The sequence below is a fragment of the Helianthus annuus genome, chromosome 8 (assembly GCF_002127325.2).
Source record: "Helianthus annuus cultivar XRQ/B chromosome 8, HanXRQr2.0-SUNRISE, whole genome shotgun sequence".
NCBI classification, from domain to species: Eukaryota; Viridiplantae; Streptophyta; class Magnoliopsida; order Asterales; family Asteraceae; genus Helianthus; species Helianthus annuus.
Window position 1 is genome coordinate 121956896 of NC_035440.2, and position 15455 is coordinate 121972350.

The window sequence follows — 15455 nt, forward strand, 5'->3', positions numbered from 1 at the left end:
TGATGTGCATCAGAAATAGTCATCGGATCAAACAAATTCACCGACTCCATAATCGGAAGCCTTAGCCCACCAATGTAACGAGAGACAAGTTGGTCTTCAGTCTCTTGAATATCATTTCGAGCCACCAACTGATAGAATTCTGTTGTGTAATCTTCAACCGTTTGGGATTCCTGCTTTAAATTCTTAACCGCTGGTACATTAAACGCTGATAATTATGAGGAATAAAGTTGGCCCTCATGCACTTTTTCATCTTCCTCCAGGTTGTGACCTTTGACTTTCCCATCCTTTCACGAGAGAGTTTCAGTTGTTGCCACCAAGCAGATGCCCTACCACGTAACCTGGTAGCAATCAAAGGAACCCTTTTGTCTTCGGGTACCTCTTTGAATTCGAACACCTCTTCAACCACAGCAAGCCAATCAATGAAATTTTCTGGATTCAAAGTGTCACCATCAAATTCTGGAATGCTAGTACGCATCCCCGTCTCCCAACGCCGATTACCGTCTCCACGTTCACCCCTTGGTTGCCCCCCTGTTCGTCTTTGAAAGTCGAATCATCACCAAATGGGTTACTAAGTTCAGAACCATACCCGTCATTGGGTCTCTGCCTCCTACGATTGATCAAGTCAGCCATCCGGTCAGTCAACTGATCGACCACTTGGTCCAACCGTTGATCCACCCTCGCCATAAGCCGCTGCTCCAACTACCGTTCATACACTTCATCGAGAGGCCTGTTGTTGTTTATCCTCGGAGGCATTCTGAGCCAGGAATTCGGTTCTGATACCAACTGACGTAGACTAGGAAATGGGATACGAAATCGGACCTGTTGATTCACACAGAATACCAGGAACAATTCTTCCAAAATTCGTTGATTCTTGTGGAATACTGAAAATTGGGGGTTTCACACTCAAGACACTCACAAGTGAATTGGGAGAAAAAAATGACTTTTCATAAAACTCAAAACTGATTATCTTCCTCCAATTACATTCATATAAATAACAACGTAAATTCAAAACGGGCCTCAAAACACACTTGGGCCAAAAGCTAGAACCAAATAAAAGTCCACGAAAAGTACTAAAAAACATAAAAATGTAAATAACTCATAGAAATAAGCGTTTCTGGGCCTGAACGTTGACCCAAACCACCTATGGTGTTTGTAGAAAGATGGGCTTCGTTCTCACGATCGTTTCGCCTGGTCGCACGCCCAAAACGGACACCTGTAGCCCAAGTTAGAGCCATTTTAGTGAAGCCCCTTTTGTCACGCGATCTTGGGCCTCCAAATACAAGATGGACCGCTCCTCCACACTTGGGCCTGCATCAAAATTTCACCTTTAGTCCCCAACTTTATGAAATTACACTCATGTTCCTTGTGGTTTGCTTGGTTGTTACTCGGATAGTGCCTGACGTAGAGGGAGGTTAGTTTTCTGAGTTAAGTCTATACGAAATTACTAAACTACCCTTACTTATTATAAAACAAACCACCCTTATCATTAAAAAAATAATACTTAATTAAGATGGGGTCTGCTTTTTATACTTAAAACACAATACAACCTCTAACCCCACTTCACAATCCTTGTTCTTCTTCTTCTTCCCCACCTGCACCCACCCTCTTCTCAAATCTCTATCCCTGCTCCTTTTCTTATCTCCAACCACCCAAGACCTTATCACAAGTCTATTGAAACTTATGACACACACACACTTGAATTGCATCACCAAAGCTTTTACCAAATTTATACTGTTAGAAAATCCACCGAGAAAATCCTTATCATAACTCTCGCACTAAACACGAATCATGACGTAAAATTTACAATTTATCTGAAACAATTTACAGAAATAGGTAAAGGCGCACTTGATTTTTAGGGAATTTTGATATTTAGTCTTGGTGTTGTTGTTTCAGAAGTTTCCATATCAAATCCAAGAGTAAGTGGACTATGGAATTTGGCTTCTTTTATTTGCTATTAGCTTTCTGTTAATGTATTGAAACAAGCAACAGAGGTGAAATTGAAATGAAAGAAATGGTTTGATTGAAATTATATTGTGGATTAGGTGACTAATTTGTTGCAGGTGTGTGTTTGGGTGAGGTAGAAATGTGTCATGGTTGTAGGCTAGCCGGGGAAGACGGCTTGCGAGGGGAGGGTTGGTAGGTGGCTGCCAAGGGGACGGTTGGAAGGTGACTTACCATAGTTGTAGTTTGCTTCGGCGCAGGGAAGATGGCTTGCCAGAGAAGACGACCTGAGTGTTGTGGGAAAACTAATAGATGAGATCTTGTGTGTTAGTGGTCCCACTAGTTAGTATATTATATTACTAATTATATAAATATAAATTAAAAGTGGGTCCCACTATAAATTATTTAATTTAGTATGTTTTATCATTAAGGGTAGTATAGTAATTTCCTATAGACTTAACTGAGAAAACTAACCTCCATCCACTTCAGGGACTATCTGAGTAACAACCGAGCAAACCACAGGGAGCATGAGTGTAATTTCATAAAGTTTGGGACTAAAGGTGAAATTTTGCCAAACCACAGAGACTATCCGTGAAACGCCCAGCGTTTCTCTCATTCGACTATTAACATAAAATTCATACAATTTTTACAAAATTTTGACATGGCCCGTTTGCATTAAGAACTTTTCCACCTGCTTTTAACATCATCAATTTAATTAAGTTCTACGACATTTTTCAAAAATAGCAAAGTGGTGACCATATAAGGTTCACCATAAACATTTAGTACAAACTACACTAAAAGGTTTAGAAATCCAAACTACTTACTAACATACTAAACACAAGTTTAACACCATATCACAAAATGAAAACTTTGACCCATACATAATAGACAACTTGAACCGGAAGCGTGTAAAAAAAAGTCAACATTGTGTGTTCGGTCCGAGCGCGCCGCAATCAAGCAAGGGATTTACCTATCATTCATAACAACAAAGCATTGTTAGTTCATAATACATAACAATTGAAATCATTTAATTCCGTATCATTATCCGACCCATTAACTTATCATACTACTTTACTAACATTATCACCTCCATTCGGAAACATTCATCATACCACTTTCCGATTCATTTATAATGAACCGCTATGTACCATATCTTTCACTATACTTACATTATTTGACCCGTTATGAACAAGTCAAATTCTCAAACATTCCAACAATCATTCTACTTATCAGTCCAACCCACTAGACGGGTTATTTCCAATTTACTTCAAACATTATCTTATGGACATTTCTCCATTTAAACTCTTTGCATCTATTCAATCATGAATCATAAAGGAAACTTACACTAAATTTATAGTACTAAAGATTATCATTCATAAATCTACAAGTAGAGTACATAAAGTTCATATAAACTTACCGCGATCTTGAGATGCTTGTGACTTCGAGTGACTTGCGCCTTCTTCCTTCTTCGTGCCTATATGTCATAACTTTACACTTTTAACTTTTGTATGCTTTACATTACTTATGCATTTTATTCATTGGTCATGGCGTTATATGACTAGGCATACGTTCATTTTCATCCAATAACATCATTTTATCAAAACTCCATATCATAACACAACTAAATTATTCTATGGCATTTCTTCAAACACTTGGCGTGCACACTAACAATTAAGCATAGTGTACAAGTACTTAGAGCATGTTTTCTCCATAGTTCATCCATTGATTAACATAGCATTTCCTAACTTCACAATTTACCACTATGAGCATATACACATTATTCTAAATCACCTATCCATCATAATATCATCATCAATAATCTAACAAACATATAGAATTTCACAATATTCAAGTCATTCATGGTGTATAAGTGGGTTTTTTTTCCCAAATTCATCATCATATTCAGAATTTATCATATCTTGATGTCTACACAACCATAGCAACCATTATTCATACTATATTTAACATTGCATTCACGAATTACATTAAACCCACTAAATCAAACATCACCAAATCATGAAATTAAACTTACTTGACACTTATAACACTTAGGGGATCATGATTCCTAGCTCATGCATTGAAATCTCAGCCTTTTACTCCTTCAATTTTGTGGGGAATTGAAGAACTAGGGTTATGAAGGAGAAGTTCCCCCTGGCCTCTCTCGATCGATCGAACGTACACCCACACACACATACTGGGCATTTTTTTAGTTAGGTGTTTTATGCTCACATTTTCATTTAACCCCCCTCATCTTTTTAGAACATATTACTTTCTTTTTTTATTTATATAATTCTCTAGTAAACATTCATGCAACATAAGGCTTTTTAAGTTTACTAATATTTATAAAACCTTAATGATGGTAAAAATTATGTTTACCATTTCTTTTCATAAAATTTTCTACGAATAAAATATTAGAACGTGTCATACGAAATTCGTGGTGTTACAAGTCTACCCCCTTAAGATGGTTTCGTCCCCGAAACCAGAATACATACCGAATAACTCTGGGTAGAGCTCCCGCATTTCATCCTCCGCTTCCCACGTAAGTTCCGATCCCTTTCGGTGTTGCCATTGGACAAACACTTGTCGAATGGACTTGTTGCGGAGTTGCTTCACCTTAGAATATTTTATTGCCACGGGCTTTTCAACATAATTTAACTTCTCATCTACTTCAATATCATCCAAAGGCACGTATGCCGTCTCATCCGCTAGGCACTTCCGCAGTTGCAACACATGAAAAGTGTTATGAATTCCATCCAACGCGGGAGGTAATTCTAACTGGTACGCTAGCGCCCGACCCGAGCGAGTATTTTGAATGGTCCAATGTATCGAGGACCCAATTTTCCGTGGAGAAACTTTCAATAAGACATAATCTCCCACTTGGAATTCAGTTGGTCGCCTTCGCCTATCCGCATACGACTTTTGTCTATCTTGCGCTGCTTTTATCCTTGATCTAACCATATCAATCTTTTCATTCATCTTGGCTACTACTTCTCTTCACGCGAGTTCTCGTTGACCCACTTCCCCCCAACAAACTGGAGTCCTACATTTCCTTCCATAGAGCATTTCGTAGGGGGCTATTTTTATGCTGTTATGATAACTATTATATGAAAACTCTACCAAAGGTAGATGATCATCTCGGCTTCCTCCGAAATCCATAACACACGCCCTTAGCATATCAACCAATGTTTGGATAGTTCGTTCCGATTGACCATCGGTTTGTGGATGGTAGGCAGTGCTTATATGTAACTGGGTCCCCAATTCTTCGTGAAACTTCCTCCAGTAACGAGATGTGAACCGGGTATCCCGGTCGGACACTATAGACACCGGAACCCCATGTCAAGATATAATCTCATTCGTATAAACTTCCGCCATCTTTTCCGAATTATAGGTTTCCCGAATGGGTAAGAAATGTGCACTTTTGGTTAGTCGGTCAACGACTACCCAAATAGCATCGTGCCCCTTCCTTGTTTTAGGAAGTTTAGTCACCAAATCCATCGTTACATGCTCCCACTTCCACATCGGTATCTCCAATGGCTGCATCTTTCCATACGGTCTTTGGTGTTCGGCCTTCACTTGAGAACATGTCAAACACTTAGCAACATACTTAACAATGTCTCTTTTCATTCCCGGCCACCAGTAATTCATTCTCAAGTCTCAATACATCTTTGTAGCTCCCGGATGAACGGAGTACCGAGACTTGTGAGCCTCATCTAAAAGTAATTCTTTCACCCCACATTCCCGAGGTATCCAGATTCGGTCATACCTCGTTTTCATACCATTTGCATTCTCTTCCAATTCATGAATAACTCCTTTCGTCCTTTCTTTCTTCGAGTCATCAGCATTTAAAGATTTTGTTTGGGCTTCTCGAATCTCATCAAGGAGTTTAGGAGTAACTACCATCTTCATAGATTTCACCCGAATCGGAGGCGGGTACTCCTTTCTACTTAGAGCGTCTGCCACTACATTAGTCTTTCCGGGATGGTAATGAATGTCACAATCGTAATCCTCAATGAGTTCCAACCATCTCCGTTGCCTCATATTAAGATCTTTCTGCTCGAAAAAGTATTTGAGGCTTTTATGACCTGAGTAAATAGTACATTTTACCCCATATAGGTAGTGCCTCCATATTTTCAAGGCAAAATACGACTGCCACCAATTCTAGATCGTGAGTTGGGTAATTGTTTTCATGTTGCTTGAGTTGTCTTGAAGCATAAGCAACGACTTTACCCTTTTGCATTAACACGCAACCTGAACCTTGGTGGGAGGCGTCAGTATACACTACTAAATCATCCGTCTCATCCGGTAATGTCAACACTGGAGAATTTGAGAGCTTTTCCTTTAAGGTCTGAAACGCTTTTTCTTGTTCTTCGCCCCATATAAACTTTTCACTCTTCTTTGTTAACTTTGTCATAGGCGAGGCTATCTTGGAGAAATCTTGGATAAATCTCCTGTAGTACCCAGCCAAGCGTAGAAAACTTTTTATTTCGCTCGGATTCTTTGGGGGTACCCAATTCATTACCGCATCTACTTTGGACGGGTCCACATAGACACCATCCGGATCGATTATATGACCCAAAAACTGTACCTCTCTAAGCCAAAAGTTACATTTTGAGAACTTTGCATATAACTTTTCCTTGCGAAGCGTTTCCAATACATCACGTAGGTGGGAAGCATGCTCTGCTTCACTTCGGGAGTATATTAGTATATCGTCAATAAAAACGATTACATACTTATCAAGCATAGGTCGGCACACCCGATTCATTAAATCCATAAACGCAGCTGGTGCGTTCGTTAGCCCAAAGGACATTACGAAAAACTCGTAATGTCTGTACCGCGTTCGAAACGCGGTCTTCGGCACATCTTCTTCTCGTACGCGCAGTTGGTGGTAACCCGACCGCAGATCGATTTTCGAAAACCAACTTGCCCCTTGAAGCTGGTCAAATAGGTCATCAATTCTGGGCAACGGGTAACGATTCTTCACCGTTAACTTGTTCAACTCTCGATAGTCGATGCACATTCGCATCGAACCATCTTTCTTCTTCACGAATAATACGGGCGCTCCCCATGGTGAAACACTTGGTTTAATAAAACCCTTATCGAGCAACTCTTGAAGTTGCGTCATCAATTCTTTCATTTCGGTCGGGGCCAACCGATAAGGAGCTTTAGCTACCGGTTTTGCATCCGGGTTAAGCTCTATCTTGAATTCTACTTCCCGTTCGGGCGGAAGCCCCGGTAAATCTTCCGAAAATACATCCGGATATTCGTTCACTACATTCACGTCTTCAAGCTTTGGAACACCTTGATTGATGTCAATCACGTAAGATAGATACGCCTTACCTCCGTTCTTCACATGTTTGACAGCTTTGATTGTAGAACACAATTTCGACTTAATGACCCTATCTCCTTGAACACTTACTCGTCCCCCCCCCCCCCCCGAGGTTACTACATGAATGACTTTCTTTTCACATTGAATTTCAGCGTGGTTTTGAGCTAGCCAATCCATTCCTACAACTACTTTAAATTCCCCCATGTACATCGGGACAAGATCTATACTAAATTCCTCATCTTCGATTAAGATCTTACAGTTTCTACAAATACCATGTAACAAATAGCTTTTACTATCAGCAACTTCCACTTCTAAGGGTACTAACATCTTTTCAAGCTTAAATGATGGATGAACTAACAATTCATTAGAAATAAACGATCTACTAGCCCCGGAATCAAATAATACATTCATAGGCATAGAATTAACCAAGAATATTCCTGAGACCACATCCGGGCTAGTCTTAGCTTCATCCGAGGTTAACTGGAACATCCTCCCACGAGCCTTGGAGTTTCTTTGCCCCTTGTTGGAGTTTCTTTGCCCCATTTGATTACAATTGTAACACGCTTTTGAGTTTTCGGGGCACCTATAATACGGATGTCCCTTTTGCCCACATTTGTAGCATCCTTTCTTTCCCAACAAACATTCACCCAAATGATGTTTCCCACATGTCTTGCAAGTCGGAATCCTACTACATGTCTTCCCTTTCCTGTTTTGATCTTGATATTTTGCCTTTTTCGATGGGTTTGTGTTGGTAGGCTTATCCGCCACCCTTTTCTATCCCCGTTCAACCTGCCTTCTTAACTCGATACCCCTATCTCTTGCCCAGTCGATTAATTCATTCAACGTTGCACACTTGGAGGGATTTATGAACTTCCGATATTCAGCCTTTAACATAGCATGATAACGTATGATTTTCAACCTCTCAGTTCCCGCTATCTCCCCACAAAATTTCACCTTTGTCGAGGAACTTATTCGTTATTTCATCAATCGTTTCATCTTTTTGTCGAAGACGTAAGAAATCTTCTTGAATCTTATCAATTGTGGATTGTGGGCTATGATATTTCAGAAATGGCTCCTTGAACTCTGGCCATGTTAACGTTTGTACTTTGTCATCCCCCAATTCCTTTGAATGTGCGTCCCACCAATCCTTTGCTTGGAGTTGTAGGAGACCCGTAGCAAACATCACTTGATCCTCCACTTCACATCTACTCCTTACAAACACAGCCTCGGTGCTTGAAATCCATCTTTGACACGCTATCGGATCAATTTCTCCTTTATATGGCAAGGGGTTACATGCCATAAATTCCTTATACGTGCACCTTCGAGTGCTCTTCTTCGTTTGCAATTCATTGATCATTTCCTTCAATTCCTCCACCTTAGACGTTACTAAGGTATCAACTACCCCCAATACTTGCCCTTCAACTTCTTGAGCTAGTCGGGGTATGCTAGCCTCAGTTGCCTTTTTTACTTCTTCCGAAATCAAAGTATTTAGTTGTTGTTGTGTCGCTTCATCATCATTCGTATCCGCCATCTACACATAAACATCATTCTTTATTTTAACATTCATTCATCCTTTCTATCATGTAACCATGCTAGTAAAACGTACCTCTCACTCTTTCTAATACGTAAAAGAAATTACTCGCGACTAAATCATACTTAAACTTTCTTTGGAAACTCAACGTTTCCGACAACCAACATCATAGTATTCTTTATCCCATATACCTTGGTATCACTTTTCTTATTCTTTAAAGTCTTAATATAACGTTTTTAATACTTCTCGTGTGATAAAAACATCAAACAGAACAACATATTTGAATTTGGCTGAAAATGGCCTCCACCGTAAGCTACGGTGGCTACCGTAGCTTATGGTGGCCCCTTTTCCTTTACGCTACTAGGCTACTGCCTTACGGCGGCCATTTTCTCCCAGGTGCTACCGTAAGCTACGGTAGCCACCGTAGCTTACGGTGACGCCCAGCGTACAATTTAACATCATCAATTTAATTAAGTTCTACGACATTTTTCAAAAATAGCAAAGTGGTGACCATATAAGGTTCACCATAAACATTTTGTACAAACTACACTAAAAGGTTTAGAAATCCAAACTACTTACTAACATACTAAACACAAGTTTAACACCATATCACAAAAAGAAAACTTTGACCCATACATAATAGACAACTTGAACCGGAAGCGTGTAAAAAAAAGTCGATATTGTGTGTTCGGTCCGAGCGCGTCGCAATCAAGCAAGGGATTTACCTATCATTCATAACAACAAAACATTGTTAGTTCGTAATACATAACAATTGATATCCTTTAATTCCGTATCATTATCCGACCCATTAACTTATCATACTACTTTACTAACATTATCACCTCCATTCGAAAACATTCATCATACCACTTTCCGATTCATTTATAACGAACGTCTATGTACCATATCTTTCACTATACTTACATTATTTGACCCGTTATGAACAAGTCAAATTCTCAAACATTCCAACAATCATTCAACTTATCATTCCAACCCACTAGACGGGTTATTTCCAATTTACTTCAAACATTATCTTTTGGACATTTATCCATTTAAACTCTTTGCATCTATTCAATCATGAATCATAAAGGAAACTTACACTAAATTTATAGTACTAAAGATTATCATTCATAAATCTACAAGTAGAGTACATAAAGTTCATATGAACTTACCGCGATCTTGAGATGCTTGTGACTTCGAGTGACTTGCGCCTTCTTCCTTCTTCGTGCCTATATGTCATAACTTTACACTTTTAGCTTTTGTATGCTTTACATTACTTATGCTTTTTATTCATTGGTCATGGTGTTACATGACTAGGCATACGTTCATTTTCATTCAATAACATCATTTTATCAAAACTCCATATCATAACACAACTAAATTATTCTATGGCATTTCTTCAAACACTTGGCGTGCACACTAACAATTAAGCATTGTGTACAAGTACTTAGAGCATGTTTTCTCCATAGTTCATCCATTGATTAACATAGCATTTCCTAACTTCACAATTTACTATTATGAGCATATACACATTATTCTAAATCACCTATCCATCATAATATCATCATCAATAATCTAACAAACATATAGAATTTCACAATATTCAAGTCATTCATGGTGTATAAGTGGGTTTTTTCCCAAATTCATCATCATATTCAGAATTTATCATATCTTGATGTCTACACAACCATAGCAACCATTATTCATACTTGATTTAACATTGCATTCACGAATTACACTAAACCCACTAAATCAAACATCACCAAATCATGAAATTAAACTTACTTGACACTTATAACACTTAGGGGATCATGATTCCTAGCTCATGCATTGAAATCTCAGCCTTTTACTCCTTCAATTTTGTTGGGAATTGAAGAACTAGGGTTATGAAGGAGAAGTTCCCCCTAGCCTCTCTCTCTCAATCGAACATACACCCACACACACATACTGGGGCTTTTTTTTTTTTTTTTTTTTTTTTTTTTTGAGTTAGGTGTTTTAATCTCACATTTTTATTTAACCCCCCTCATCTTTTTTGAACATATCACTTTCTTTTTTTTATTTATATAATTCTCTCGTAAACATCCATGCAACATAAGGCTTTTTAAGTTTACTAATATTTATAAAACCTTAATGATGGTAAAAATTATGTTTACCATTTCTTTTCTTAAAATTTTCTGCGGATAAAATATTAGAACGTGTCATACGAAATGTGGGGTATTACATCCGGGCATTTTACTCTTATTAAAATTAAGGGTTTTTTCATCCATATCATAAGTAACCGTGGTGATGTTGATTTTTGTTTCTTTTTTCCCTTTTATTTGATGCTAACGTCGAGTGATAACGTAGATTTTAACTGGTTTTTTAATTTTTAATGTAATTAAAGTGTTTTTATTTTTAATAAATATAATTTCTTATATTAAAATAATCCAACCCTAGCATCTTATGCTCCATTTTCTCTTAACACATGGAAAAAAAGACATGGCTCGATTTGAATGTTAAGTTATCTAATTGGGAAAAAACGATACGAGTGACCTAATTAGAACACTTTTAAAACTTAGTTACTATTCTGTGACATTTTCCCAAATATAAAATATAAAAAATGATAAGCTGTGTTAGACTTCTATAATTTACATATTATAAATTAGCTACATATTAGTGCATAGGGTTGTTGTACATCATGCTTTGGGTGATTTTCAAAAAAAAAAATGATATTACACTTTTAACCCATAACTCTTTGATATTTTTATTTTCAACCAAAAGTTTTTATTTTTTTCAATTTAACCTCACAACTTTTTACTTTCAACTTTAGTCTCCTATACTTTATATACTCCTCAAAACTTTCGTTTTACGTTTCATTCTAAATTTTACGAGTTAACACAGCGCGACGTACGTTTGTAGTTCAACGTTTTTACGTTTTGTTTTACACAACGCTCTAAATTTTACGAGTTAACATGGTGCAACAGTGGTTCAACGTTTTTATATCGTCTATTTTTCCTGTTTGATAGGTTTTAACGCAACGTGTGGTTCCTAAATCGACTTAGTTATTATTTTCAGTGTTTTACATTTATGTCTAATTTCTCCACATTCACACGCCGCAACTTCAATGTTCAGTGGCGGAACTAGAATATTAACTCAGAGGTATCCTAATTTTTTTTCACCGTGCAGTCGAACAATATTAAAAAAAAATGACAATAAATAAATACCTAATAGATTTGTCCTCTTCTTTTTTTTCATAGCTTGAAATCGTTCCATCACATCGTCGTCTTTTACTTCACGTAAAAAATCTTTTTCGACCGCACAAACCATAGCATTGTTCAAAAATTCCGAGCCCATTCGATTGCGTAAATCCGTCTTGACAAGCTTCAATTTCGAAAAAACATCTTTTAACGGTTACGGTTGCAACCCGTAAAAGCAAAGCTAGCTTCACTACCCGATAAACTGAAGGACAAGAACTATGCGTTCCCGTTTCAACCATAACACGCACAAGATCACTTATTCCATTCAAGTTTGCTAATTTATCATTATCGCTTATAGTGTGACGAAATGGGCAATTGAGATTTGGGCTTATTATTTTCAATTGATTGGTACCCTCGTAGTTGTGTCGTGCCGTGCATTAAAACTTCAGGGCAATTGGGCAATTATTTACAATCTTTAATTATTTTTGGCTAACATATTGGACAATTAGGTTATTAGTTACAATCTTCAATTGATTTGGGTTAACATATCGGGCAATTGGGATTTGAGCTTATTATTTTCTATTGATTTGGGCTTACAGACTTTTTTTAGGGGTGTCTCGTAGTTGTTCAGGGGTATGCTTGGTATAAAAACCGAAAAAAAAAACTTACACTACCGATAAAAAGTTGAGCCGTAGCCCATGCTACGGCTCAGTATACATAAGGTCCGCCCCTGTCAATGTTGGTGGTCGCTGATGATGATGTGACATTAATGCTATTTGTCACGATTTTACGAACCCACCACAACGTGAGGGACTTAATACTAGTTAAATAAAAAAAATATAAGTCTTGTAATTTATATATTTAAATACGAATCCTATCAATTGAATAAAGAATATAAATCTTGCAATTTATATATTTAAATACGAATCATATCATTTCAAACCTTATAACACTATCTAAAAAATCAATATAAAATGGAATGACAATATGTAAATTGACATACACAACTAGGACCCGTATGGTGGACGGGCATTTTAGTGGTATAATAATGCAAGTATTTTAGTATAGGTATTCTAAACAAAACATTATTTATATAAAACCAAAAATAAAGAGTGAGATTTCTAATCAAAAGAGTTATACGTAGATATATATTATGCCTAAAAACATAGCAAAGTGAGGTTGTTAGACTATGGGGTATGGGGCGTGGGTTGGGTACAAACGCCCCAGTCACCATCCCGGGTGGGCTTGGGTTTCGGCGTGGCCTTTTGGGCAGGGGTTTTAGCTCGGGCGTTGGGCATGCCTAGCGGTCTTCCATGGCCGGCTCTCATTGGCTAGGTTGGGTAGGTCATAGCGGCTATGTTTAAAATTTAAAAAATAACCGTTTGGTCACCCAAGTCACTATAAAACCCCCCAACCCCACCGCCTGTTGACATCGCTACCCCAAACCTTCACTCCACCTACCCGAACCCGCTACCCACACTTGATAAATGGCCTCTTGGACGCACGAGAAAGAGCTAGCACTTGTCACGAGCGTCGTGGACGCGATGAAGGGACGCCAACCCGGTGAGACCCGTTACTGGCCGGAAGCTTTCGCTAGCTACCGGCACAACGTGGGGAACGACCGACACAATTTAAACGCGTGCCAACACAAGTGGCGCGAGCTACGACCGAAGCTCGACCGTTTTAAAGCCTACTATGACAGCGTCCCAGGCGGTGATATAAGTAACGAAGACTGGGTGGCGGTGGACAATATCGAGTTCCGGGGCAAGGAGCGGAAGCCGTTTGACAAGCTCGCCCTGTTCGAAATCTACCTAACGCTTTAGGCTTGTTTTTTAATTTTTTAATCCTTTTTTTTTTTTGTAGAATTTTGTAATTTTTAGGAAATTTTAATAATAATTTTAGGCTTCTTTTTTTAATTTTGTGTGTATTTTTTAATTTTAGGCTTTTTTTTAATTTTAATAAAACTGGCCAACCCACGCGGGTTAGCCACGCCCCGCCATACCGACCCAACACGTCACTCACCAGCGAGGGGGCTCGAAGTCCACGTGCCAACCCATGCCCCAAATCCCCGCCCCACCATACCCCACGGTCTTAGCAATTCCAATGAATCAAATTATATCAAGTCTTTAAATTAGCCATTGACTACCAAAACATAAGATCGTAGATAGGTAGGTGATCGCACAATGTCAAATAACAGTCATGTAAGCTAAATATAAGACATATTATGTTAAAGTTCTTTATAAATCTATTGTATTTATAAATAATAATTTTTGTTAACATACAAATAAATTAAGTATATAACTAAATTCTAAGGTGTATTATTTAAAACTAAAACAAATGAGGGGTCTTTTTAAAATTTAAACCAAATTGTAAGGATCTTTTTAAAATTAAAATGAAAACTAAAGTTGAGAGGGTCTTTTTAAAATTAAAACTAAACTTTGAGAAGGATTTTTTTGAAAATATCCACCTTCTTCATCTTCAACCTGCAAAAAAAAAAAATAATAAAATAAAATAAATAAATAAATAACAAACAGACTAAATAAACAAAAAAAATACAAATATTGAGAGAGAGAGATAGAGAGAGAAGGAAGAGAGAGACGTGGCTTCGGGACGATCGAGAGTAAATCATCGACGACACCGATCTGTCTTTTGTGTGTGTGTGTGTGGGGGGGGGGGGGAGCTCCACCTCAGCTCCCGATTCGTTTGCCAAGCCCACACCCCATCATCTTACTAAATTCAATAATTATCATTATTTCTTATTATTTTGTGGGATTCTAAGGATGTAATAAGATATTAGTAATTAGGTAGGTAGAAAAGGTAGTAACTGCTTCAACTTATACCACCCACAAATTAGTTATCTAATGAAGTCAGTTACCAAGCCCATGGCATCATGGAGGAGGTGTGGGTGGTATAAATTAAAGCAGTTACTAAACACAGGTTTAATATGGATAAAAAAAAACTACTTCATTTCCCACTATCCTTCGTGGGTAGTTTGGACTTTGGGTTGACCAAGTTGTCAATATATATTAGTAACGATGTTAATTAATAACAAGTTATTAATACATGAACAGATTCTTAGTTTTTAATTTTTTTAGTTATACTTATTAAAATGATAAATATACTTTTAGTATATATATCTAGGGAAAAGATCAAATAGAAAGTTTATTTTGGCTAGAAAGTGTAGGAAGCAATAGGATTAGGACATGTGGCAACATTTAAAATAAAGAAAAAGAGTATTTTAGTCAATCCAACCCTTTCTTCTTCGTTTTCAAAACCCAATAACTTCAAAACTCACCATTTTCAAAACCCACCATCTTCAACCATTTCTTCACTTTCTATCTCAATAATCACTACATTATAGTGCGATTTTCATCACCAATCAATGATTCAAACACCCGATCAACCTGTTCTTCAGTTTTTTTTTTGAAGAAAACCCAGTTTAATTTCATAAAAAATCTCGTTTTTTCCGGTGATTTTGGAG

The 15455-nt window shown here is 37.6% G+C and overlaps 1 protein-coding gene and 2 long non-coding RNA genes across 3 annotated transcripts; all 3 read right to left on the reverse strand.

Moving 5' to 3' along the window:
* Nucleotides 1–2635: 2635 nt before the first annotated feature.
* LOC110905600 lies at nucleotides 2636–4114 on the reverse strand. The gene is made up of 3 exons (XR_002573259.2): nucleotides 3974–4114; nucleotides 3359–3415; nucleotides 2636–2911 (listed from the first exon to the last, which is right to left on the reverse strand). It is a non-coding gene; the product is annotated as an uncharacterized LOC110905600 (long non-coding RNA).
* Nucleotides 4115–4389: 275 nt separating this feature from the next.
* On the reverse strand, nucleotides 4390–4917 carry LOC110906954. The gene has a single exon (XM_022152005.1). The coding sequence runs from the start codon at nucleotides 4915–4917 to the stop codon at nucleotides 4390–4392; it is 528 nt and encodes a 175-aa protein (XP_022007697.1).
* A 4493-nt stretch (nucleotides 4918–9410) lies between these two features.
* On the reverse strand, nucleotides 9411–10695 carry LOC110905601. Its single transcript, XR_002573260.2, has 3 exons — nucleotides 10584–10695; nucleotides 9971–10027; nucleotides 9411–9523 (listed from the first exon to the last, which is right to left on the reverse strand). It is a non-coding gene; the product is annotated as an uncharacterized LOC110905601 (long non-coding RNA).
* Nucleotides 10696–15455: the final 4760 nt, after the last annotated feature.

Bases quoted from the DNA above. Each gene is read 5' to 3' on its own strand.
- LOC110906954 (XM_022152005.1), bottom strand. From the start codon at position 4,917: ATGAATGAAAAGATTGATATGGTTAGATCAAGGATAAAAGCAGCGCAA.